At 36.2% G+C, this 26,324-nt stretch overlaps 2 protein-coding genes across 3 annotated transcripts in view; both read left to right on the top strand.

Annotated features, from left to right (window-relative positions):
* LOC141428783 (uncharacterized) overlaps positions 1 to 26,324 on the top strand; it is a gene marked incomplete in the record, with an annotated part of 528,375 nt that overhangs the window by 491,593 nt on the left and 10,458 nt on the right.
* Positions 6,521 to 24,748, top strand: LOC141428784 (uncharacterized). 2 transcript variants are annotated; one of them, XM_074088795.1, is made up of 5 exons: positions 6,521 to 6,728; positions 7,944 to 8,111; positions 18,275 to 18,363; positions 22,122 to 22,227; positions 24,584 to 24,748. In XM_074088795.1, coding segments are annotated over exons 1-5 (435 nt in total). In that variant the 5' UTR covers positions 6,521 to 6,727; the 3' UTR covers positions 24,655 to 24,748. The 2 variants fall into 2 exon arrangements, with proteins under 2 accessions (XP_073944896.1, XP_073944897.1); XM_074088796.1 differs by lacking the exons at positions 6,521 to 6,728; positions 7,944 to 8,111 and adding an exon at positions 11,606 to 11,765.

Below are 26,324 nucleotides of genomic sequence, written 5' to 3'. Positions count from 1 at the left end.
ACTAAGTTGTTTTAGTGAACTTGGAAATAAAATAGTGCTCGGTCATAAGCATAACTGGATATGGCAAAAATAACTAAAATTACTTAAGTAACCCCTATGGCAGATATATTTTCCGTCTAAATTCATTAAGTAATTTAGTTATTTCTCACTTTAATTCATGCGCAAAAACAACAAAATAATGATTTTACTAACTTTTTAAAATTGGATCTATGGCTCTTATTGACACAGCGATTAGACTCAAATTTGCAGAAAAAAAATGCGATGTCGATGGCATTAAAAAGCCAATTTCGACATTTTGCGACTTGGTGACTTTTCGCTCTACGGGGACGATATGTTGTAAAAAATTGGGACATCCCAATTATTAGTAGTTTAAGAGTAAATAGCAGCCTAATTTATAAAATATACCTAAACTTGTAATATTCCGTACAAAATACGAAATCCTTAGAAAAATATTACTTATTTTTTCGTAATGTCTACGGAATGCGTATATGTATGCGTCTATGTAATAAATTGTCTTCTTTTAATTAGGTTAGTTGGAAGAGATCCCTTTTTAGGGGCAAGCTCGCCTTTGTTCTCCTCTCTGTGTATTTGTATTTTATTTTTATGTGCAATAAAGAGTTTACATACATACATATATACATATATATACAGTTACGTAGGTGCACACTCACCGGGGTTCAGCTGAAAACCAGCGCAGCAGCTCTGGTTACAGGGCTACGGCACATGCTGAGCTGAGTCCTTTTTACACCACACTACAGCACAACGTCTCTAACTTTTCTCTCGTCTCTTATTTTTACTGTGTTTTGTTGTCAATAAATGCTGTGAGTTTGAGTTTGTAAGTTCGGAACCCTATTTTGGGCGTGTCTGACACGCTCTTGGCCGGTTTTTTTTTTACAATTGAAGCATTGGGTGCAACAAGGGCGTAGCCACTCGCTTTACACACAGACAGACACACATAGCAGTCAAACTTATAACACCCCTCTTTTGGCGTTGGGGGTTAAAAAAGTAACCAGCTACTTTTGACGCTGACCGTACTATAGTACCCAAACTCAATAAACCGTCGCTTCAGCCGTGACAGATGCCAAAATACCGTTGATACCTTTTTCAAGAAAAGGAGAGAAACATTTAGTATAAGTAAATAAGATATATATTTTGTGAGCTCCGACTACTCACCCTGTCGTGGACACTATAGTCAGGGGTAGAACACTCCGCTACCTAGGTCTGAGTTATACTGTTGTGTTTACGGATGTATAATTAAAAAGAAGATTAAGGAATCGGAATTATCATTTTTCAAAATTCCTAAAGATGTTGAAAGGTCGTTCTCTTTACTTCTCTAATTTCCTGAGTCCCTGCCTAGTAATAGTTTCGTATGTTTGTAGTTATCTACTGATAAAATTCTGTAATTGTTTGGTCAGAAATAATATTAAGACATGGTTTCGCCAATACGGAAATCTGTAGAAGGCAAAGGTAGTTAGAAAGAAAGAAATAATATTTATTTGCTTAAACAAATTGGTAAGTACAATGTAGGTGGTTATTATAACAATTATAATTGTTTGTTTCACATGTTTAACCGATAGAGGCATGCAAATTATACATAATAATAATGTCAAATTGTTGTCGTGTAACATGATAAGTTTCAATTTCGCGTGCAAGCCGTCAGAGTAGGTAACGATTTATACCTAAACTTGACTTTTGTTCGAGAGAGTCCCTTCTGTCATCATCATCATCCCAGCCTATATACGTCCCACTGCTGGGCACAGACCTCCTCTCAGAACAAGAGGGCTTGGGCCATAGTTCCCACGCGGGCCCAGTGCGGATTGGGAACTTCGCACGCACCATTAAATCGCTTCGCAGGTTCGTGCAGGTTTCCTCACGATGTTTTGCTTCACCGAAAAGCTCGTGGTAAATTTCAAATGTAATTCCGCACATGAATTTCGAAAAACTCACGAGGTGCGAGCCGTGGTTTGAACCCACGACCCTCTGCTTGAGAGGCGATAGGTCAAACCACTAGGCCACCACGTCTACCTAGGCCACCACGGCTACCCTTCTGTACGGTAGTACTATTACTTATTCTGTGCTAGTACCCAAAGTAAAGCGACGTCCAAATAGTGTTGGGTACTACAGTACCCAGGGTAAAGCGATGAAACTCGGCGTGAACCGGCGGGTAAAGCGAGTGGGTAGTATGTTGTAAAATAGAGTAATATAGAGGACGCCCTTGTTGCTCCCCAACTGCTTCAATTATTATTGATACAAAACAATCTTGAATAGTTGTGTTATAAGATGCAAAAAAAAACAAAGAAAACGTTACTATACGGTATTTGCCTATTTTGTATAATGTTTTATAAATTAAAAGTACACAATGCCTGTTATCGAATAGAAAAACAATTTTTAAGCTATCTTTACAAATAACAAAGTTATAAAGGTTTGAAATTCAAGATTAGACAGAGAAAGAAATACTGGCATGTGACGTCACGCGCCAGTACCGCCATACTTGCTGCATAGAGAAAAGCGTTTGAGAAAGAGACAGGTATAAAGATTTTTCAAAAAATCACTATTAATCCAATTTTCAACCGATTTAAATTTTCTCTTCGCTAAACACTGTCCGTTTGTCTATATTTTCATAATAATATTAAGATATGTCAAAATCAGGAGTTGTCAAATACCGTATTATAGTTTTGATACCTTTCTATTTAACCTTAGTCAAGTTTAAACACTCCTGGTAAATAAAAACATGACCATAGGCCATTAAGCTTTAAAACATGCTTGTTTAACATACATTCAAAATAGTAAATGTTATGTTACGTGATTTAATCATAACTGAAAGAAATATACGAGAAAAGCACATAGTACGGTCGAACAAATTGAATAACCCAGGATGGAACCTTTTAATAATCAATTTCACTATGATTTCCTTGACTAAAGTATGAGATGTCAACATGACATTTGTAGCACAAAGGTTCAATTTGTTCGAGTGTCCACTACAAATCATCTTAAGCCAGCGCTAAGCCATTGCAGTACAGTCAAGGGCAAAGATATCGACACGGCCAAAGTTGCAAAAATATGTATACACGGCCTTAATGTTAAGTGCATAAAGTCGTGTATTTATATTTTTGTAACTTTGGCCGTGTCGATATCTTTGCCCTTGACTGTACTACCTGAAAAGGTACCTAACTTAAACTTTAGCTGTATTAGCTCTAGCAGCAATGCAAAACTAATTTGAACGAAGTAAAATCCTCAATGTCACTTTTTTATTTCAAATAGTTTAAAACTATTGTTTTGCTATTTTCTAAGTATCTACCGTTTAGATTTGGGCTGCAACCTGTAAAATGCCAGACATACAATTTGCCGGCATAGTTGCGACAATTATGTTTGTCCTAAATAACGGCTTTCGAGCACTTCTCTGAGCAAAGCCGCGGACGGACGGACAGACAGACACACGGACATGTCGAGATAATAAAGGGTTCCTTCCGTTTTTGCCATTTTGGCTACGGAACCCTAAAATGGTGTAGGTATACATATGTATAGTAATAGTTGAATATTGTGTACAGCACAATAATGTGTTAAGTGTCATTTATGTTTTTTCAATTATTAAAATAATATAGGTTTTTCTTTCCTGCAGTTCCGATGCTCGTTGTGGACGGCTACTTGCACTTGGTGGTATTGAGCTACTTTCTAGAAATCAAAGGTTAAAGCCTACAGAGTTTTTAAGTGATTATTTACATTTAAATTATGTTTCACGACTGTCTACTGTCTTGGAAAATTATATTATGCTTACTTTTATTAACACGTTGTTTTTATTACCATCACATGTAACTTGCTAACAGTGTATATTTTCAAACTTTTCTTTAAAGTTGAGCTATAGACTGGCCAACGAAAGCTGTTCCAGACAAACCGCGACAAATTAAAAAAAATGAGACTGACAACACTTGCTGTACACTGATATTATTTAGATATTACTTAGATATTATTTAAATTTTCCAGATCTTAAAATATACTCGAGACTTCAAGCTGCACCGATATTCTTTATAGTAATGTGTGAAAGTTGATGATGCACTTTAGGAGTCCCTTATTGGTACTTAAACGTTTAAATTGTCAAAAAGTTGTTGACTGTCATGGTAGTATTTACTTGTGAGCGCTCAACGTGTCACAAATACCTATAAAAATTACTGGTATCTGAGCAGTCAACATATCAAATATATATCTGTACAACATGGAAAAATAAACGTTTAAAGCATTATAACTATGGTCGAATTTTGATAAAAAATAGCTATGCTAATTTTCAGGCATAGACCTGCATTCTCCATACAAAAGTAATCCTCGTTGCTTAGTACGAAAAATGGAACTAGATGTCGTCAGATGTATTAAAACTAAAACGGGTTAAAACAAGTTTCAGTGGTGACATTGCGCTATGTAACACGGTGGCAATAATGTTCAGCTCTTTTTAGGTATCTCTATGAGTTTACTAGCCTTCGTTACGTTGTAGAACGTAATACCTAGATGGCGTTTATATTCTTTCGAGCGCCAGTGAACTGGTCCCTGGTGATAGTGGTGATGCGGCCCCGAACCCGATCTATTGTGGAAGACCGCGTTGATTGCTATAACCTAATTAAACTATTTACCTTATGCTGTGTGTAATAGCATTATTTAAAGTTATTCATTATTTACGCGTGGATTATACTACGGAATGTGATTTGGACCGCAATCTGACATGTAGCACTTCGCTTTGACAGTGCCGGTAAAGTGTCATTCTTGTTTTGCAATGCATCGAATATTTGAGCTTCGATTCGAATTAAATCTAGTAAAAAACTCTGCCTGTGTTTATACCGGACTCCGACAAGCATGTTTTGAACCAAAAGTACATTTGCTGAACCCAGACCACCGATCGATCTGCATGTAGGACGAGCTACACTTCTCTTTTCTTTGGTGTGGTCTCGGCAATGATCCATACTTCCATACTTCCATACTATCCATACTAATATTATAAATGCGAAAGTAACTCTGTCTGTCTGTCTGTCTGTCTGTCTGTCTGTCTGTTACGCTTTCACGCCTAAACCGCTGAACCGATTTTGATGAAATTTGGTACAGAGATAGAATAGACCTTGGGAAAGAACATAGGCTACCTTTTATCCCGAAAAACATGGTTTAAGGGGTTGAAATAGGGATGAAAGTTTATATGGTGGAAGTTCGTCGCTGTCGAAGTCAAAACCATGAAACTTGGCATTTAGGCACTTAATAAGAAATAAATGGATATTTGTTTGAGCTTTTTTGAAAATTCGACCTGTGAGGGGGTGAAATAGGGCATGAAAGTTTATACGGAAGATCGTCATTGTCGAAGATAAGTCGATGGTTCTTTATGAAACTTGGCATTTGGGCACTTATAAGAAATAAATAGATATTTGTTCAAGCGTTTTTGAAAATTTTACCTGCGAGGTGATGTTGGCAGAGGGGATGATGCAGTGTTAGCAGAGCCTTCTAGGCTCAAGCAAAATGTATGCAATGTGGGTTCATTTTAGATGGCTTATTGACATAGACAGTCAGACATGAAAAATCATAATTTTCAGATTTTTCTATTTATTGTGCTACCTTTATGCAAAATTCCAGGTTTTCAGGACAGCTGGAAGTACCCTATTACGTTTTCTGTTAAGGCGATTTACATGGAAACACCTTTATAATGACTGTAGCTTTTGATTGCCTAGACTAAGAACTTTGATTTTTTCATAGCTTTCGGGACTATTGACCTGAGTTTATATAAGGTTTCAATTTCTACTCGATCGATACCGATACTCCGCGCGTTTACGAGATAAAGGGTCTTGACAGACAGACGGACGGACGTACAGCAAAGTGATCCTATAAGGGTTCCATTTTTCCTTTTGAGCTACGGAACCTTAAAAAACATTTGTTCCGGCGCTTTTCAAATTTCGACCTATTTACCTATTTACCTGAAAATATGAGGATGAAAGTTCTTAAGAAATTACGAACAAATTACTATAAGTATATTTATCGGAAATATGTGTAGCTATGCTTAGTAAAAATGCCGTCTTAATTATAATCCTACCTTCCTAACTTACAATAAAGGACGTAAGGTGTCAAGAGTCCACTATGAAAAATTAAATAGTCCTTTTATGTTGGCAGGGTAGAATACACATCGTATATTGCTAAAATGTGGCTTCCGCAAAATATTTATGTTTTACCAAAGAACATGGATGGATGGATGTATGGATGGAAGAACAATAAAAAAATAGTTTATATTTATAGCAATGTTTTAAAATAGATTATTTTCAGTAAACCGAAGTTTTTATGTGCTATTATTGGCAAAATAGGTATCCTAAATAAATAAGATACTTCCCAAAGTTACTATTCCACGCGGACGAAGTCGCGGGCAAAAGCTAGTAATAGTAATAATCGGGTACGCTCTAGGTACGCTTGACATTTAGCTTCCTTCTCTCTATTGTCTCTCCTTCCTCTTTGGTGTAAACTGTCACAGTCATCCTCACTGTCGAGACGAAGTGTCACTGTTTCAGTGGGCCTTAATGGACACCTTTTGTACACAGCTAAATTCTTTCATAAAATCGAACAAAATCATCAGTTCGTCCGTTAAACATTTGGATCCATGACAAAAAAAACTGGCTAAAATTACTTGCACCTTGGACTAGTAGAAGCGCACTGCAGGAGCAGTTCTGGGAATCTTTGTTTATGAGTCTGCGGCAGCAAAGCCAGCGCCGCAACAAGTACGTACAGAGTTTTACTAAACCGTTAGCGATCACCGCAAAGCCACAACGAATGATTATAATCTAAGCAGTCCATGTATTGCGACAAAAACCGGTACAAGCCGTCTTCAAAGAAGAACTAATCATATTATCCTACATTATATACCTACCAAGCTAAGTTTGCACCTCGCTGGAATGCGAAATCTCGCCCGCTTCCAAGTACCTCAGTGTAAGTTTTCGGTTACAAATACGTTTCGATCGCGTTCGCGTTAAAATCTCAATTTGTATGGAAACACGACCAGCGCCTCTAGCGGAACATTTGCGATGTTCGTGTTTCCATAATTGAGATTTTAACGCGAACGCGATCGAGACGTATTTTGTAACCGAAAACTTACACTAAAGGCACAGCTCACCTTCCCGTCCGGTCATGGTACGGTTAGCATCTTGGTCGCCGATACGCGTCTTACGAATTTTCGTCTCCTATATTACGCCGCCCCCGCAGAAGAAACGCGCAAGTGCAAAAAGTTAACTTTACAGGAATAATAAAAAAACTAAATTGATCCATGTTTGATTCATAACTTCATGAATACGTCGAATAGAACCTCGTATTTAATGTCATTTAAAAGATATTTTTACGGTTCCGGAGCCAAAATGGCAAAAACGGAACCCTTATAGTTTCGCCATGTCTGTCTATCTGTCTGTCTATGTCAGAAATTTTAAAGTGCAAATTTTCATGAAAATCGAGCGTCCCCCCCCCCCTCTAAAATCTAAACCGGTGGGTGGAAAAATTTGAAAAAATTCTAGATGGTAGTAAGTATATCAAACTTTCAAGAAAAACTATAACGGCTAAGTTTGCTTGAGAATTATGAGTAAATAGCAGCCTAAGGTATAATATATACCTAAACTTGGAAAATTCCGTATAAAATACGAAATCCTTAGAAAAAGATTACTTAATTTTTTCGTAATGGCTACGGGACCCTGTTTTGGGCGTGTCCGACACGCTCTAGGCCGGTTTTATTGCATGCCCTCCACACCGCTGCTTAAAATACGGAATCGCAGTGACGTGCCGCAAATGTCACGAATTTTATTCGGTAAATTTTTAAGACAATAGTTGCTTGCTGGCCTGTTTGCTTGCTTTTGAAGTGCTCTTGTTTAACGCAAGTGAAGCTGTAGGTAAAAGGGAGTACCTATTTAAATAAGATATCCTTAATTAAGTCTGATCATATTATTTTACAGTGCTGACGAATTGCTGCATAACCGTGGAACTAAAAAAGGGGTCTATGATAATAGCAATATGCGCAACATTGAAAGTGGTATTTTTTGTGTTTATTATTGGTCTTGGTGCACTGGTGGCGCCCGATGGCGACAAAGGCAAAGACGATAATGATGGAGAGTCATTCAGTCGTAAGTTGGTGCAACTGTATTATGCCCGGTTCACATTATTCTAGTAAAATCGTGCCAGTTTGTAGAGACAGGGGTCAAACGTAACAAAATTTGACTAAGGAGTCATATCACTGACACGAGTGATGGTATGGAAGTGGTTATTAGTTCATATCCACGAAAACTTATCTAGCTACAATTAGTTAATTACATTAAAAATAAAAATCTGTAAAAGAATAATAAGAAAAAAATACACTTTTTTGAAAAAACTCAGGTGTTACTTTTAACCCCGGTTTTGGGGCTAATATTAACAGAACTGGGGCTAGTTTTAACAGGAGGGGCATGTATTAACCTAATATAAAACAGATGGTTTAATGGTGAAATTAAACAAGTGATTCTTCAAGAAAAATATTTTTTATTGAGCCCACTGGGCTCTATATTTTCTTAGCAACATTATTTTTATAATACCAATATAAATCTTTTAACAAAACTATTTTTACAATGGCATTTTAAATCACAAATGGGCAATGGGGAATGGATGAAAATTTTAGAAAAGCTTGAACCTTTTTTTATCTATAGGAATAACCTTTCCAATTATCAGAAAAAAATATCAGATTTTTAAGAAGCAACAATTAAATTTTAAAAATTAAAGAGTTTTCTTTACCGCCAAATTACGATTAGATAGTCCGGTCGGTTACGGGTTGTTCTATAGCCCAGAACAAAAATAAAATAAAAAAAGAGTAAGTATGTGTCTTTGACTCATTCGTTTTGACGGGTGACACTATTTACCGGCCCGGATACCTCTTTTTACATCGGGGGTTAAAAACACGATAAAATTCTACTTCAACAAACAGTCTTTACTGTGGGGAAAGTATTAACAAGTTAATTGTTGTCCCGACTATTTGTTAATTTTAACCCCAAGTCACTGTTTTTTACATTTAAATATTAAATAAAAAATGTATAATGTTATGTTAAATTAAACAGGCTGACATTATTGCTAAATAAACAAGACACGAAATAAAATTAGTAAGTTCATTTTATAAGTTTACCTAATCCAGAAATCAAAAAATAGCGAGCGTATAAAACCACATATACCTACTCTACCTGTTCACAAAACAAACAATTTTCTTTTAAATATATTCCGATTATTAAGAAACAAATATAAAATCACATTTAAAACCATAAAAAAGTGTCCAGTAGATACAATACAAATCCCATACTCATAACAGTCATAACATGCATTGTAATTTGGACTTAGAACTTCTTATGCTATAGGTATGTTTCACTTATCTATATATATAAAAGAAGAAACTGACTGACTGACTGACTGACTGACTTATAGATCAACGCACAGCCCAAACCACTGGGGCTAGAAACTTGAAATTTGTAATATATGTTCCTTAATAGATGTAGACGCGCACTAAGAAAGGATCTTTCGAAATTCCCACGGGATAGGGAAATATCTAAACTTTTTTCGCTTCTTTGTTTGTAGTCGAATCTCTGAAACTATCGAGCCGATTTTAAAAGTTCTTTCACCTTTAGTAAGCTACACTATCCTTGATTGACATGGGTTACTTTTTATCCGGGATAATGCAAAATTCCCCGCGGGTTAGAAATATATTAATTCAATTACGGAGCTGATTTAAAAAATTCTTACATATTATGTGATATGACTATCCCCAAATGACAAAGGCTACTTTTTCTTCGGGAAATTACAAAATTCCCATGGGATAGAAAAAACTGAATGCCACTTCAGGGATGATTTTAAAAATTCTTACATCAGTAGAAAGCTACACTATTCCTCATTAGTTTAGACTACTCTTCTTCGGGAAAATGCAAAATTCCCGCGGGATAGAAATAAGTGAATTCAACTTCGGGTCTGATTTAAAAAGTTCTTTCAACAAAAGTAAGCTACAGTATTCCTGATTGACATAGGATACGTTTTTCCGTGAAAATGAAAAATTCCCGCGGGATAGAAATAAGTAAATTCAACTTTGGCACTGCTTTTAAAAATTCTTTCATATGATATGACTATCCTCGTTGACATAGGCCACTTTTTTTCGGAAAATCCAAAATTCCCATGGGATAGAAAAAACTGAATTCAACTTCTGAGCTGATTTTAAAAATTCTTCCACTAATATAAAGCTACACTAATTGCTGATTGGTATAGATTACTCTTCTTTGGGAAAATGCAAAATTCCCGCAGGATAGGTACATAGAAGTAAGTAAGACAATCCAAATTCGGAGCTGATTTTAAAAATTCTTTCACTAATAGTAATCTGCAGTATCTCTGATTGAAATAGGCTGCTTTTCTACAGAAGAATACAAAATTCCCGCAAGATCGAAATACTTAAGTAAATTCATCATTGGGGTTGATTTAAAAAGATATTTTACCAATTGGGAGCTACATTATCCCTGATTTGCATACGCTACTTTTCTCCGGGAAAACGTAAAACGCCCGCGGGATAGCAAAAAGTGAATTCAACTTCAGGGTTGATTTATTTATAATTGTATACCTAACTCTACCTGGACAGTACTTGACTGGCTGACTGACAGACGACGCATAGCCAAAACTACTGGTGCTAGAGACATGAAATTGGCATAGATGGACCTAAAGTTATAGAGAGGTTTAGAAAATCCCATGGAATAGGAAGATATCTGAACTTGGTTTGTTTCTTTGTTTGTTGGGGATAATCTCTGAAACTACTGAGTTGATTTAAATAATTCTATTACCAATAGAAAGCTACAATATGTGTCTCATCGACAATTAAGAATACTAAAATAGATCATAACAGTAATTCATGTCCCGCGGGGACTTTACAATTTCTCGAGATACAATCCTATATCCTATATCGTGTAGGAAGTCGCCGGCAAAAGAAACGCGTAGTACTTTAACGTCTTTAACGTTTCAGCGAAACAGGGTTTCAGAGTTGGTACGAATTATGAATGATTAATTACATATGTAGGTTGATTTTGAATTCCAAAATGTGCACCATCTGTCTAAAACAACGTCTTACTGTATTTATATTTCCATGAAATCCTCCAAAAAATCAATCAAAACACGAAAAAAAGGATCGCAGAAAGTAAATGTATGTTAATTGTTACCCCAAATTTAACGCGAGCGAAGCCGCGGGCAACAGCTAGTTTTTTAATACTGCAAAATGTTAAGGACTGTTTTATACTAAAACCTCTTCTTTTGAGAAAACCATAACTCATGTCAGTCCGTGTAGCAACCGTTGTGTTGATTTAATCTGTATAAATAAAAATGAATCGTAAAATGTGTTGCTAAGCGCAAAACTCGGGAACGACTGGTCCGATTTCGCTAATTCTTTTTTGTTGTGTTCATTACTGTCAGAAGAAGGTTTTTGGAAAAAAAATACAGAAAAAAACAACGGGGGCGAAGCCGAGGGCAACAGCTAGTAAATAATGTTTATGCTGTCACCACTAGTCCACGAGTCTCCAAACTAATTAATATATTAGTTTTATCATGGTAGCAGATCGTAAGGAATCGAGTGAAAGTAATAAATAAATCGAGTGTGTAATAAACCAAGTTTAAAATCAATCCGGGAAGACGAAGATTCAAAATGCAATCACCTAGTTGCAAAATTGACATCGGTCACCTGGAAGGTGTAAAAAACTGGTCTACATGGAAATTCAAGGCATCATTACTACTTAGAGGTATGCCCGGTGGATTGGATGCGGTAAACGGTACCCTCGAGAAACCTGTGAAACCTACTACTAGCATAGCCGACGAAATTTCTCAGTACAATACAGCTCTCGATCATTACAACAAAATTGATAGTTCCGCATTACTACTGCTTACTGCAAATATGTCAGACGAAACTCTTCAAAAGATCATGCGTTTTAACTGGTCTAAAGAAGTTTGGGATGAATTACATCGGTTATTCGACGGCAAGTCTGAAGACAAGAGTTACGCACTTTGTATGGAGTTTTTCGGCTATTGTAAAGATCCGTCACATGACATCACGACTCATGTCTCCAAAATCAAAACCATTTGGTCAGATTTGAAAACTGAATTAATGAAGATAGACAAATCCGAATTACCAGATATCTTATTAATCTGTAAAATTCTCGATACTCTACCTGAAGCATATTTTTCTTTCAAATCGAGCTGGATGTTGATGTCGAAGACAGACAAAATGATAGAAAATCTGATTACGCAACTTTGTGCGTATGAACGCGCTATGTCATTGAAGAATGAATGAAGGTCCTGAAGAAGCTCTGGCGCTACTGAATAGCAATAAAGCAAAGAAGAAATGTGGATACTGCGGAAAAGTCGGTCATAAGGTCAGACAATGTCATAAATGGAAAGCTGACGGGAAACCAGCAAAGCCAGAAAATAAACAGACATCAAGCAATTTGAACTTAATACTCTTGCCAGTTACTACGGATGTTAACTCAATGCTTATGAACTATGATGCATCAAGTTGGTTTGTTGACAACGGAGCTACTAGTCACGTCACTTGCCGGAACGACTTTTTCTCTAGTTTCGAGCATTTTATTGATTCTCGTACAGTGACGACCGCTAATGGAGCTACTGTCAAAGCTATTGGCAAAGGTACTCTTGACTTGAAAACTGTTATCAAAGGCAAAGAGTCCAGGCTAAGACTCTGTGATGTCTGGTACGTACCTGATATTATGCGAAACCTATTCTCTGTGCTGGCTACTCAAGACAGACTAAACAATAGTGTTTTCATGTCTGAAAGGGAACACTGCTCGCTGAAAGTTGATGGACATGTAATATTGACTGGCAAAAGAACGAAGAACGGAGGCTTATACAAGCTTAATGTAGAGACTATTACAAAGTCAATTCCTGATCTGAACGCCTTGTCAACAGATAACATACTACAACTTTATCACGAACGGTTAGCTCACCAGAATAAGAAACATGTCAAAGGAGTTATTGAACGGGAACTTGGAATTAAAGTTCGTCTAGATTCTGAACTATGTACCGGATGTATTTACGGAAAGACTCACCGGCAAACGTTTGGAACAAGAGAACGAGCTAAGGAACCTGCAGAAATTATTCACGCTGATGTGTGTGGTCCATTCCAGCCTTCCTTCAATAAATTTCGTTACTTCGTTCTGTTTAAGGATGACTTCAGCAAGTATCGTCACGTTTATTTCTTGCGACAGAAATCGGAAGTTCACCTAAAGCTCCGACAGATGTTACACGAATGTAAAGTGGCTGGACACTCTGTAAAAGAATTTTTGAGTGACAACGGAGGTGAATTCGATAGTGAGAACGTAAGGTGCATTCTACGGAAAGCTGGAATAAGGCAAAGGCTCACGATGCCCTACACGCCGCAACAAAATGGCCTTAGCGAACGTGAAAATAGAACATTAGTCGAAGCCGCCCGCACGATGATGCATGCTCATGAAGAATTACCTCTCGCTACATGGGCAGAGTTGATAAATACTGCTGCGTACGTTTTAAACAGAAGCGGCCCAACTCCAGAAAATGGTAAATCACCATTTGAATTGTGGTTTAAGAAAAAGCCAGCAATCAGTCACCTAAAAATAATTGGGTGTGAATGTTACGCTCATATTCCTCAACAAAAGAGAGCGAAGCTATCTAAAAAGGCTGAAAAATGCATCCTAATTGGATATGACGGTGATGAAGGCTACCGCTTACTAAGTAAGAGTGGGAAACTCATAAGGTCAAGAGACGTTATATTTAATGAGTCAGTACTTACCCCTTATGGCCCAGATGATTCAGCAGAGCAGCACTCAGCTGAAATCTTTTTTCCACTTTCAGAACCACCGATGTGTAATGCAAGGGAGGATGATCGCACTGAAAACCGCTCGGATCGCACTGCAAGTAGCACTGATGAGCCTAGATTAGTAGTGCCTTCCACATCGCCGGATCATGTTGAGAGTCAGGAAAAAGGAAGCCAAGACAGAGGTATGGAATCATTTCAGCCGTCTTCAGAAGCATCACTGCCAGGGTCACCTTTTTATGAAGATGCTTTAGATGATGATGACGATGATGATACTGAGGCTCCAAGAAATAACGTAGATGATATAGCTGAGATAGCTACAAGAATGACTCTATGGGACAGAAGTAAAATTCGACAACCTGATCGTTTTGAAGACTATGTTATGATGTCAGCTGATGATGTTAACGAGATCAATGAACCAAAAACCTACAAAGAAGCAATTTCTAGTCGGCATAAAGATCAGTGGGTCAAAGCAATGGAAAATGAGGTGAAGTCTTTAAAGGAGAACAAAACCTGGATACTGGTTGACCTTCCAAAAGACAGAAAGCCTATATCCTGTAAATGGGTAGGTATACAAGATCAAGACCAATGCAGTTGGCTCTCTAGACAAATTTAAAGCAAGGCTTTAAATTTGTCTAGAGACATATAGAGATTGTTTGTTTAAGGCAAGAGGGTATACACAGAAAAAGGGCATCGACTTTGATGAAACTTTCAGCCCAGTTGCTAAGATGACGACAATTAGATCGGTCTTAAGCGTTGCTGCAAATGAAGGTTTAAAATTAATTCAATTTGATGTATCGACCGCATTCTTGTATGGTTCACTGAACGAAGAAATCTATATGAGTCAACCTGATGGCTACTCGGATGATCAAAGAAGGTGTGTAGACTCAAGAGAAGTCTATATGGCCTCAAGAAAGCACCTCGGTGTTGGAATAAATGCATGGTAGATTATTTGAAGACTATTGGATTTAAACAAAGCGATACTGATCCCTGCATGTTTATTCGAAACCGTGAGAGTAACAAAATCATTCTTGCTCTATATGTAGACGACGGTCTGGTTGCTGCAACAAATCAGGAAAATTCTGAAAAGTTTATTAGAGAGTTAAAAAGAAGGTTCAAAATCACTATAAAAGATGCATCCTATTTTCTAGGATTAGAAATAAAGAATCAGAATGGTGATATAAAAGTGTCACAGAAGCACTACGCTCTAAAAGTTTTAGACCACTTTGGTATGAGTGATTGCAAACCTGTCACCGCTCCTATACTGAAAGTTGGATTGCCAGATCTGGATAAAGAGGTGGTAGATCCTACTTCATTTCCGAATAGAGAAGCTGTGGGAGCACTGGCATACTTGACCGTTGGAACCAGACCTGATTTAGCATACGCTATAAGCGTTGTATCCCGAACTCTAGAAAATCCTTCTAAAGAAGACATCCAGAAGCTGAAACGTATTCTAAGATATATCAAAGGAACTTCGGACTATGGAATAACTTTTAAGAAGAGATGCAATGCAGGAATTCTGGAATGTAATAGCAATTCTGATCATGGTGGAGACCGAAGCTCCGGACGCTCGACGTCAGGTATTTTATGTTTATACTCTGGAGGAGCAATATCTTGGGCGAGTCGACGACAAACATGTGTTGCGATATCCAGTACAGAAGCCGAACTGGTAGCTGCAAGTGAAGCAGCTAGAGAGATTGTTTGGATCAAAAGGCTCTTTGGCGAAATATCTGAGTTGAAGGACATACCCGAACTGAAGGTTGATAATGATGCAGCCATAAAGATCTCACATAATCCAGAACTTCACAGAAGAACCAAGCATATTGCTATACGACATTTTTAACGTACGAGAACTCGTTGCTGATGGTGAAATATGCGTAGAATATGTACCCAGCGAGTTCCAACTGGCAGATTTTCTGACAAAGGCATTACATAAGCCACGGATTGAATCAATAGCAATGAAAATTGGTATGGTCCGTCAAGAGTTGCCAAAAAGGGAGGATGTTAAGGACTGTTTTATACTAAAACCTCTTCTTTTGAGAAAACCATAACTCATGTCCGTTGTGTTGATTTAATAAAAATGTTTATGCTGTCACCACTAGTCCACGAGTCTCTAAACTAATTACTATATTAGTTTTAAAAGCCTCATCTTGGGGTCATTAAAAAGGTGGAACAATAAACGTATAATTATAAATGTTATTAAACATTTAAATATGAAATTAATTAAGATTTCTATTACATAAACATAAATAGATTTGTTAAAAAATCATTTAATTTAACAAATATTTATTCCAACTGTAGAGGCAGTAAGTATACGGAGTTATTTTATAAAAAAAAAACAAGAGAAGCGGCTTCGTGCAACGAGGTTGCATACTTTGTTAAAACGTCGGGAAATTCTATATTTTGGAAATATTTCGTTGTCATGTAATTTATTAGGCATCGATATATTTTTAATATCAAAAATTTAATTTAAGATTGTAATCAACACATTTGATCCTATCTCTCGCTTTTTTCGTGTTAAAGTGAAATGACAGATCAAAGTAAAGTTCAAATATTTGGATTTTTTTTTGTTTCTCATATGTCATTTTATAGTATTTTAATAAAAAAATATTTGCAACTACAATAAATTCCTTTTTTTTTAACCCGTCGACACTTAATTATTTTTAACTGTATGATGGCATTGTCCGTTTTTTTAGGACAACATTGAGGGCAATCAGTTCATAAGGTTCTTGGTAATGTCCGTTTTAACGGACGTCCTGAAAAACCTACTTTCAGAATGGTTTTGCTTTTTTTTCTTCATTATATAATCCATCATCCAAGTCATCCAAATGATAATTGCACCACCGAACGGGATGGCCAATTTATAAATTTCAATAAGAGAAACAGAGAGAAATGTATATTTTTTTGTCATAGTTTCCTTTTTTAGGGTTCCGTGCCCAAAGGGTAAAAACGGAACCCTATCACTAAGACTTTACTGACCGTCCGCTCGTCGGTCCGTCTGTCTGTCTGTCACCAAGCTGTATCTCATGAACCGTGACAAATAGACAGTTAAATTAGATGAAAAAATATTTAAGGTCTCCCATAAAACAAACGTGATTTTTTTACCGTTTTTTTGCTAATGTTGTATAAATAATGATATTATTGCAATTTAGGCATTTTTCTTGGCAGATATTTTGATCTTTAGACGATTTGCTGCTTAGGTATTATTGCAATTTAGACATTTTCCTTGGCAGACATTTTGATCTTTAGACGATTTACTGCTTAGGTATTTTGCCACATAGAGACATTCTTTTTGGTCATTTTGCTTCGTAGATGAATTGAAAGTTAGACATTCTGATCAAAAAAATATTTAGGTAACCGTTTTAATATTATTTGGTGATTCAATTTAGGCTATTTCGGTGTCAGATCTACTATTTTAAGAACAAATACTATTTATTAGGTCGCCGAAAACGCATTTATTAGGTGATCAATAAAATCATACCCTTATGGCTTATAAAAAATTATGCCGAACAAAATTTCGGCAAGTTTAAGATTCGGCGTAAATAAATTATGCGAAACCAGTTATGCGTTATCAGTTTCGGACATTAAAAAATATGCCTAATATAGAGAGCAGTTGTTTTTGTTTACCAAATTATAACATGACCTTAAAACTGAGACATGGATGCACAGAAACACCAGAAAAAGAGATCAGCACTGGGAATCGAACTCAGGTCCTCAGCAATCCGTGTTGCGTGCTATAACCCCTACACAACTGCTGGACAGGAATCTAGACACGATTTTTTCCTATGCACACATATCTCAGGTTGCTTATTTCTACTATGCTACTTAGGCAGCAGCACTAGCGACATCTATATGTTTCTTCAAGAGACGTCACATTCTTTCGGAACAAACCGCTCACCCAGACAAGAGATGTTGCTACTAAGCAATCAAATTATGATTGGTTTTTTGGAGTATTTTTGTATTTTTTATTTCAACTCCAAATTTGTTACTTTTACGGGTATCCCGTGAAACCATATCGTAAATACAAACCTATACCGACGCAGAATCGGCTTAAGCCTATCAAAAACTCTTTATGTCTACGCAATAAGAGCGAAAAAGACGTCGATCGGTTCGGCCGACGCGAAACGACGTTTATTGACGGAAAGACGTCTTTTTTCGCTTTTATTGCGTGGACATAAAAAAGTTTTTTTGATTGGCTTAAGCCGATTCCGCGGCGATAGGTTTGGGGCAGCGACATCTATGTAACATACCCTAAGCTTGCATGTGTTGTGAGGTCGTTAAGCCAACGAGTTGGAACTGGTTAAGCGAGCGCCGCAATCTAATATAATGTAACTTGTACAATTTTAAAGTGGGCTTCACGGTTTCATAATAATATGTACCTAATGCAAATTCGAAACTGCGGATTTAAGCAGAAAAATTAAATTTAATTCGTATTTTTATTTTCAGCCCTCACAAATACCTTGATGATAATTTGGACAATCATGCTATTTCCTCATATAATTTCCGTCGTTTTACTACTCGTAGGAGTGATATTGGTAAGAAAAACTAATAATCAATTATACGTTTGTTGTTCAACCTTTTTAATGACCTAAAGAATAATGACATATAGAACCGTAGGGCTAGGTTTTGAGGCTTCAAAATATTAAAGTTGTTTCTTTTTAGCATATAGCTTCCGGAGCATTTGCCCAACCTAATACAAAAAATTGTGTTGGGTACCTGCATAAGTAGAAATTTAGATATTAGTGTTTTCCATTAGTATTGGACGAAAAAAAATTAACTGCCTACCTACTAGAGTGGAAACTCGAAATCGCAACACCACATACCTTTCTTTTAAGTCACAAGAGGCTAACGGCCAAGTACATTCCGTGAGCTCTTAAAAAAACCTTCGTATTTTAGAAGCATGCTTCGGGTATAGACGATAACACATCATCATCATCATCATCAGCCTATCTTAGTCCACTGCTGGACGATAACACGCGATCGTGATAATATGCGTTTCTGTTCTGTTATCAACTTGCAAAACTTTTCTAAGTTACCGTAAATAGTTATTACCTTTTTTCATTACAAATAAACTGCAGGTGTATTTTTCCACCGAAAACACCACAAGCTATTTCAGACCCAATAGAAAAAGTCCGGAGTTCCAACAAAATTTCTGATACCGGCCATTAGACTTGGCTGTATACGACTTGTGCCAACATTTCCATGGCCTTTTTAACTTAAAAAAATGTGACTGATTGCAGGCGCGCTAATTCATTATTGTCGAGCTAGCGCGCCTGCAATCTTTTTAACTTTTTTAATTTTTCGCTGACCATAAACTATGCACTTCACCTTCTGATATGTAAAGAAAAGAATGTCAACTAATACGGACATTTTTGAGAAAAATATTTATAAATACATTGTAAACAATTTCCAGTGATTGGCTATTTACAGAAATACCCTGCTTAAATTGACTCACCATGGAAATCAATTTCCGAAAAATAACAAAGTACCTAAATAAATATATGTAAGTGGTGGTTTTAACTGCTCTATATAAATCAATGAAAATACAAAGAGTGCACTCTACGCGTGATGGATTGCTACTGAGTCAAAAAGACAATTGTCATTTTTTACTAACGAATCCTTCCGATTTCCCCCGAATCCCGAAGGGTTTTCTAAAAGCTCACTTATTGTAATTGTATGTAAGTGTGTAGCAAAATAGTCGCCTATTGGCTTGGGTCCTCGGCTTTAGAAGGCAAAGGATAAATGCTGTATGTACCGTATAGCTCGTAGATCTTCTCTCTCTTAAATCTCACGCGCGTAACTTATACGGCACTCAACTACGATTCCAGTTTTATCGACCGTGCTAGTTGTATTATAATTTTGGCTCAAACAAAATAAAGGCTAGTCAATTTCGCTACCAAAGGTACTCGACCAAAATACAAGAGATATAAAACACTGAAAACTCTAAAATATAACAATAAAACAATCAATAAACTTATTGATAGGCACTTTTCACGATAGATATTTATTTCCTGATAAACCTGTCGGTATCGATCGATATATCGTTATTACTTTCTCCACCCTAGGCTATAATAATATCGATATCACCTCTGACATCACTACAATACCCGCATCGTGCGATAGAGAGAGTTGCCAGTCCTGGAGGCGATTGCCTACTATTTCCTTCTGAAACATTGTTTCGGGCGATAACGTTTCCCCCCCTTAAACTTTCACGAAATGAGACGATTTTGATGTCATTCGAATCAGTACATCTTAATCTAGGGCTGTACGTTTTTCTTTTTTATTAATTCAGTTTGGTTAAAATTTAAAAAATTAAAACGTCCGAGGTAATTTTCTAGCCAAAAATATAGATATTTAGATGCTTGTAACTTTGGTTTTAAACAATACTTCTTTAAAAGGAAAACGAACGGCCTTAGTTTTTTATTATATCTACAACATATACAAAAATTATTAAAATTGGACTACATTTAAGGGGCGAAAAACGTTATCGCTTTTTGTATGAAAATGTATAGCTACACAATCCTCTTAAGTTATGTAATAGGCGAAGTGCATAGTTTAAGGCCAGCGAAAAAAATTTAAAGAGTTAAAAAACATTGCAGGATCGCTATACTCGACAACAATGTCGCATATAAATTTTATTATTATCAAGTCTCAAACTTGGCCACGGTAATATCTAAGTTGGCACAAGACAGGGCTACTACAAAACTCGAAACTTGAAGTTCGTGTCGTGCGGTCCCTCTGACACTTATAGTATTTAATACGAGAGCGAGAGGGACGGTACGATACGAACTTCGAGTTTCGAGTTTCGTAGTAGCCCTGCTGTACCTACAGCCAATTCAATCTGGTTCCCATAACCAGAAACAAAATAACAAAACATCTAGCAAATCAAAATAATAAAACAAAACAAAACAACTGATACCCATTATCAGTTATTTTGTTAGAACCTCGAAATTTTTTTAAAGTGCCTGAAACAGCTCGTGGTGTTTTCAGTGGAAGAATACACCTGCAGTTTTTTATAAAATTAAATATCGTAATACATTTTGAGACAATGTTTATATTAGTCTCGGCTGGAACAGCAATTGCTAGCTTTGTATAGTTAAACGTACTCGCAAGTTCGTTAGTTTAATACTCATACTCAGCCAGCAATTGCCTGCTTCCAGAGACGCCAGTACTTGTATTATCTAATATGAATGCTTCCCATAGATGAAATCGTACCGAACGAACGTGTTTGCGTGCTTATGCCCCCCGTCGCCTCCTCCGCTTGACCGCGCGGCACGTTTCGACCGCAACCATTTGTTTTTATGTTTTATTCATTTAAATAACGTGGGCAAAAATGGCACAAATTTACAATGTCGATTTATCGTGCATTTATGATATAGAATATGTGAACTGTAATGACTGTAATATTTTTTTGAAGCGTTTGTAGGTTAAGAAAACAAAATAATTTGAAATCTTTGAATTGCGTGCTCTAATTTGGCACAATTTTTTTTTATATGTGTATGTAAGTAATCTGAAATAGGAAATAAATATTTCATAAACTGTAATATTTTTTTTACACTATTTTTACATACTGACCCTATAACATTTTGCACTGGACGAAAATGACACAAATTTGGTTTACATACTCCACAGGCTATCCTAGATATGATGCCATAATTATTTTTAACTTTAAATTTATTTTGCGAGATTTATTCAAATAAAAAAAAGACGACCACAAATCTTTAAATTGCTGAAAATGCAGGCGACAAAATGACACAAAACGCTATAATAAGCTTCAGAGGTACGACTGTACCCACAGGCAAAAAATAAGAAACTTTAGAATTCTTGAAACTTGTTACCTCAAAATAACGTAGCCCAATCGGCCTAATATTAAAAGATGTCCTTGTAAAAAAAAAAAAAAAAAAACACTTCTGCATTCCGAATTCAAAACCTCTCTACTTACTCGAGACTTGTGATCTTACAATGATGTTATGAGATTTGTATCGTACTTACTGGACACTTCTGCATTCCGAATTCAAAACCTCTCTACTTACTCGAGACTTGTGATCTTTGTCCGGTTTTATTAACTTACTGGAGACTTTTTGAAGATGTAATGGAGACATTACGTAAAGGTATCCTTTTTTCCTTCCTTTTTGAGTAAAAATATTCTCATTGTTTTCTACAGGAGAGGAGAGGGTCATAATTATAATTTACAAAATTCGTCTTACGTGATAAATGAATGGCGCCTTAAAGGATTCTCGGTTATGAAGTTACTCTTTGTGGTATGAAAGATTTAAATTTTGTTTGTTCGCAGGAAAATGGGTGGTTGATGCTGCCATGGCTTATAATATCCGCTTTAATGGACATTTTGTTTGGACTTGTGTTCTTAGTATCGACTCTAGCTTCTCTTTGCTTAATAAGTAAGATTTACGTTTTTATTATTAAATATTAAGTAAAGAAATTTTCTTTTTAAAATAAACATCTAAATGCTTAAAAATACCGAAAGTATGCAAATAAGTCTCGTTAACTTAAGATTCAACACCCAGGACTTAAGTATCTCACTAATTTATTTATTATTTATTTATTTATTAATAATACTAATATGTCCCGACTGTTGAGCTTTAAGTTACTTGACAGAATTCTAGACCACTTGACTTGTTTGCGTCTATTTAGTTTATTTTTAAAGCTAATTATAATGTACAAAAATCAATTTAGTAGAATTAATTGTCGTGATATTCCGATTTTAAAGATTTTTAACGCTGACTGAAAAATGTTTCTATAGTATCCAAGAATTTTTAAATGACTGAAGAGATGCATATAACACAAGACAATGTTGTTTAGATTTGTCTTAGTTACATTTATTTTATTTGATTCTTAAGGATTTAACAATCCATGAGTTTACACATTATATTCAGAAGCATTATGACATTAATAAATTTTATATTTGTGATGAGATGACATTATAAATATTGATTGTACGCCTCGAACACAATTTGATTAATAATTATTAATTGTTATCGGCCGAGAGACTAAAAGACTGACCTCAGATTTTCACACGTCTAACTTGGCTGAACATGTCATGGGACACAATAGTAAACTGTAATCATATGTTCATTGTGAATAAGTAAAATTAAAATATTTCATTTCATTTCATAAACATTTTTTGAAAAATCTACACCAGACACTAGCAGTAATTTTTTGAGTCCGGGTATTCGGATTTTTAGGGTTCCGTAGCCAAAAGGGCAAAAACGGAACCCTTATAGTTTCGCCATAATATGTCTGTCTGTCTGTCCGTCCGCGGCTTTGCTCAGGGACTGTCAATGCTAGAAAGCTGTAATTTTGCACTTTACGTCTATGGGAGGTACACTAACATTTTTTTTTTGTTTTTTATTGTACCATTTGTCGGCATAGTTTACGTATATATCCGTGCAAAGCCGCGGACGGACGGACAGAAAGACAGACAGACATGGCGAAACTATAAGGGTTTCGTTTTTGCCATTTTGGCTCCGGAGCCCTAAAAGTAACCAGCTACTTTTGATACTGACCGTACTATAGTACCCAACCTCAATAAACCGTCGCTTCACCCGTGACAGATGCCAAAATACCGTTGACTCACCGCGCCTTTTGGCGGCTGAAATAAGGGTAGCTTTTTCAAGAAAAGGAAAGAAACATTTAGTATAAGTAAATAAGATATATATTTTGTGAGCTCCGACTACTCACCCTGTCGTGGAGACTATTGTACCCAAGGTAAAGCGACGTCCAAATAGTGTTGGGTACTACAGTACCCAGGGTGAAGCGACGAAACTCGGCATGAACCGGCGGGTAAAGCGAGTGGGTAGTATGTTGTAAAATAGAGTAATATAGAGGACGCCCTTGTTGCTCCCAAATGCTTCAATTATTATTGATACAAAACAATCTTGAATAGTTGTGTTATTAGATGCAAAAAAAAAACAAAGAAAACGTTACTATTATAGTTTTTATACCTTTCTGTTTAACCTTAGTCAAGTTTAAACACTCCTGGTAAATAAAAACATGACCATAGGCCATTACGCTTGAAAACATGCTTGTTTAATATACATTCAAAATAGTAAATGTTATGTTACGTGATTTAATCATAACTGAAAAAAATATACGAGAAAAGTACAAAGTACGGTCGAACAAATTGAATTATAACCCAGGATGGAACCTTTTAATAATCAATTTCACTATGATTTCCTTGACTAAAGTATGAGATGTCAACATGACATTTGTAGCACAAAGGTTCAATTTGTTCGAGTGTCCACTACAAATCATCTTAAGCCAGCGCTAAGCCATTGCAGTACTACCTGAAAAGGTACCTAACTTAAACTCTAGCAGCAATGCAAAACTAATTTGAACGAAGTAAAATCCTCAATGTCACTTTTTTATTTCAAATAGTTTAAAACTATTGTTTTGCTATTTTCTAAGTATCTACCGTTTAGATTTGGGCTGCAACCTGTAAAATGCCAGACATACAATTTGTCGGCATAGTTGCGACAATTATGTTTGTCCTAAATAACGGCTTTCGAGCACTAGTCTCTGAGCAAAGCCGCGGACGGACGGACAGACAGACATACGGACATGTCGAGATAATAAAGGGTTCCTTCCGTTTTTGCCATTTTGACTACGGAACCCTAAAATGGTGTAGGTATACATATGTATAGTAATAGTTGAATATTGTGTACAGCACAATAATGTGTTAAGTGTCATTTATGTTTTTTCAATTATTAAAATAATATAGGTTTTTCTTTCCTGCAGTTCCGATGCTCGTTGTGGACGGCTACTTGCACTTGGTGGTATTGAGCTACTTTCTAGAAATCAAAGGTTAAAGCCTACGGAGTTTTTAAGTGATTATTTACATTTAAATTATGTTTCACGACTGTCTACTGTCTTGGAAAATTATATTATGCTTACTTTTATTAACACGTTGTTTTTTATTACCAACACATGTAACTTACTAACAGTGTATATTTCAAACTTTTCTTTAAAGTTGAGCTATAGCTTAATTAACTTTTGATTATTAATAAATTTAACTTTTACAAGCTTACAGATTAAACCAAAGCGCTTATTTATAGGTATGTTTGTTTAGTGTTCATTGAGTTATATCAATTTGGGGAGAGTCACTGAGTACAAACCAAGAATACTTTTACCTATTATTGATTCCCAAAAGGACGAGTACTCCGCCGCCGTATGTGGGACTCTCACAGGGAACCATGAAGAATGCCATAAACGACCACACCAAACTTAAACACCAACAAGAGTGGAAAACACTGGAAGGTCTAAAGCATTCAAAACGATTCATCGAAAATGTCAGCACAAGCTGGACTAAAAAACTCTGGACACTCAGTAGGAAACAACTCCGACATATCGTCGGGGCATTCACAGGTCACTTCAATACTAAACACATACTAGTAAAGATGGGACTACAGGACAATGAAGTCTGTAGAATATGTGGCGAGGAAGACGAAACAATGGAACACATTATGTGTGAATGTGACGCCCTCGCCAGATCAAGAATGAGACTCTTTGGCGACGGATACTCCGCACCAGGAGACTTTAAGGCACTACCGCTACGTCAAATCATCCAATTTATGGACGAGGTGATAAAGGCAATAGAGTAAGTGCGAAGGAGGGGTAATTACACAAAAGATCCCTACGGGTCGAAGTGTATCCGCAAGGACCCCTAACGATAAGATAAGATAAGATGGGCGAGAGACTACTGGCGAGCCCGTCGGTATAGCTAACCTATAAAGATATCGCTATATGGGTAGCTATACAACTGTGTCGCTACAATTATATCAATTACCTAATAAATGCAATTTCAGTATCCTAATAAATATATTTATATATTTGTTTCTAAAATAGTAGATCTGTGACGAAAGTTGAATCACCAAATAATACAAACGCTTACCTTAAAAATATTATTTAAGAATTACTTGGAAATAATATCAATCATCAAATAATTATATTGGGTTCCAAAATAATAAAAGTGTCACTAAAACTGAATCACCAAACAATATAAATATTCAACTAAAAATTAATTTTTAATGGAAACTATATTTTCTAACATCTAAGTTTAGATGTGTCATTAATCGGCAATACCTTAGTTATAATATCCGTCTCCAAGAAATATACATATACCTATTCGAACTTCCGTAATTAAAATACCAAGAGCAGATCAGACGTCGCCTAAGAAAAATAAATAAATAAATTGAAGAATTACTTAATTATTAATGTAAGCAGCAGTGTTAGAAAATATCTAGACTTACAACACAAGAGTCCGATATATCTGTACTGAATACTGATCCAGTCAGTAGGTAGGCTGGTCATGGGTTAGTATCAAAACGGAACGCCACTGGCCCACGACCACGGCATCAACGCGCCTAAAAATGATCTGGCTAAATTCGCAGCTAGTCGAATACACAAGACAAGGAATTAATCTTAGTAATTAATACTAAATTACACACACACACACACACACACACACACACACACCTAC

Source organism: Choristoneura fumiferana, chromosome 6, assembly GCF_025370935.1.
Source record: "Choristoneura fumiferana chromosome 6, NRCan_CFum_1, whole genome shotgun sequence".
Taxonomy (NCBI): Eukaryota; Metazoa; Arthropoda; class Insecta; order Lepidoptera; family Tortricidae; genus Choristoneura; species Choristoneura fumiferana.
The sequence above is the reverse complement of the archived record's forward strand: the minus strand, read 5'-3'. Positions and strand labels throughout refer to the sequence as shown.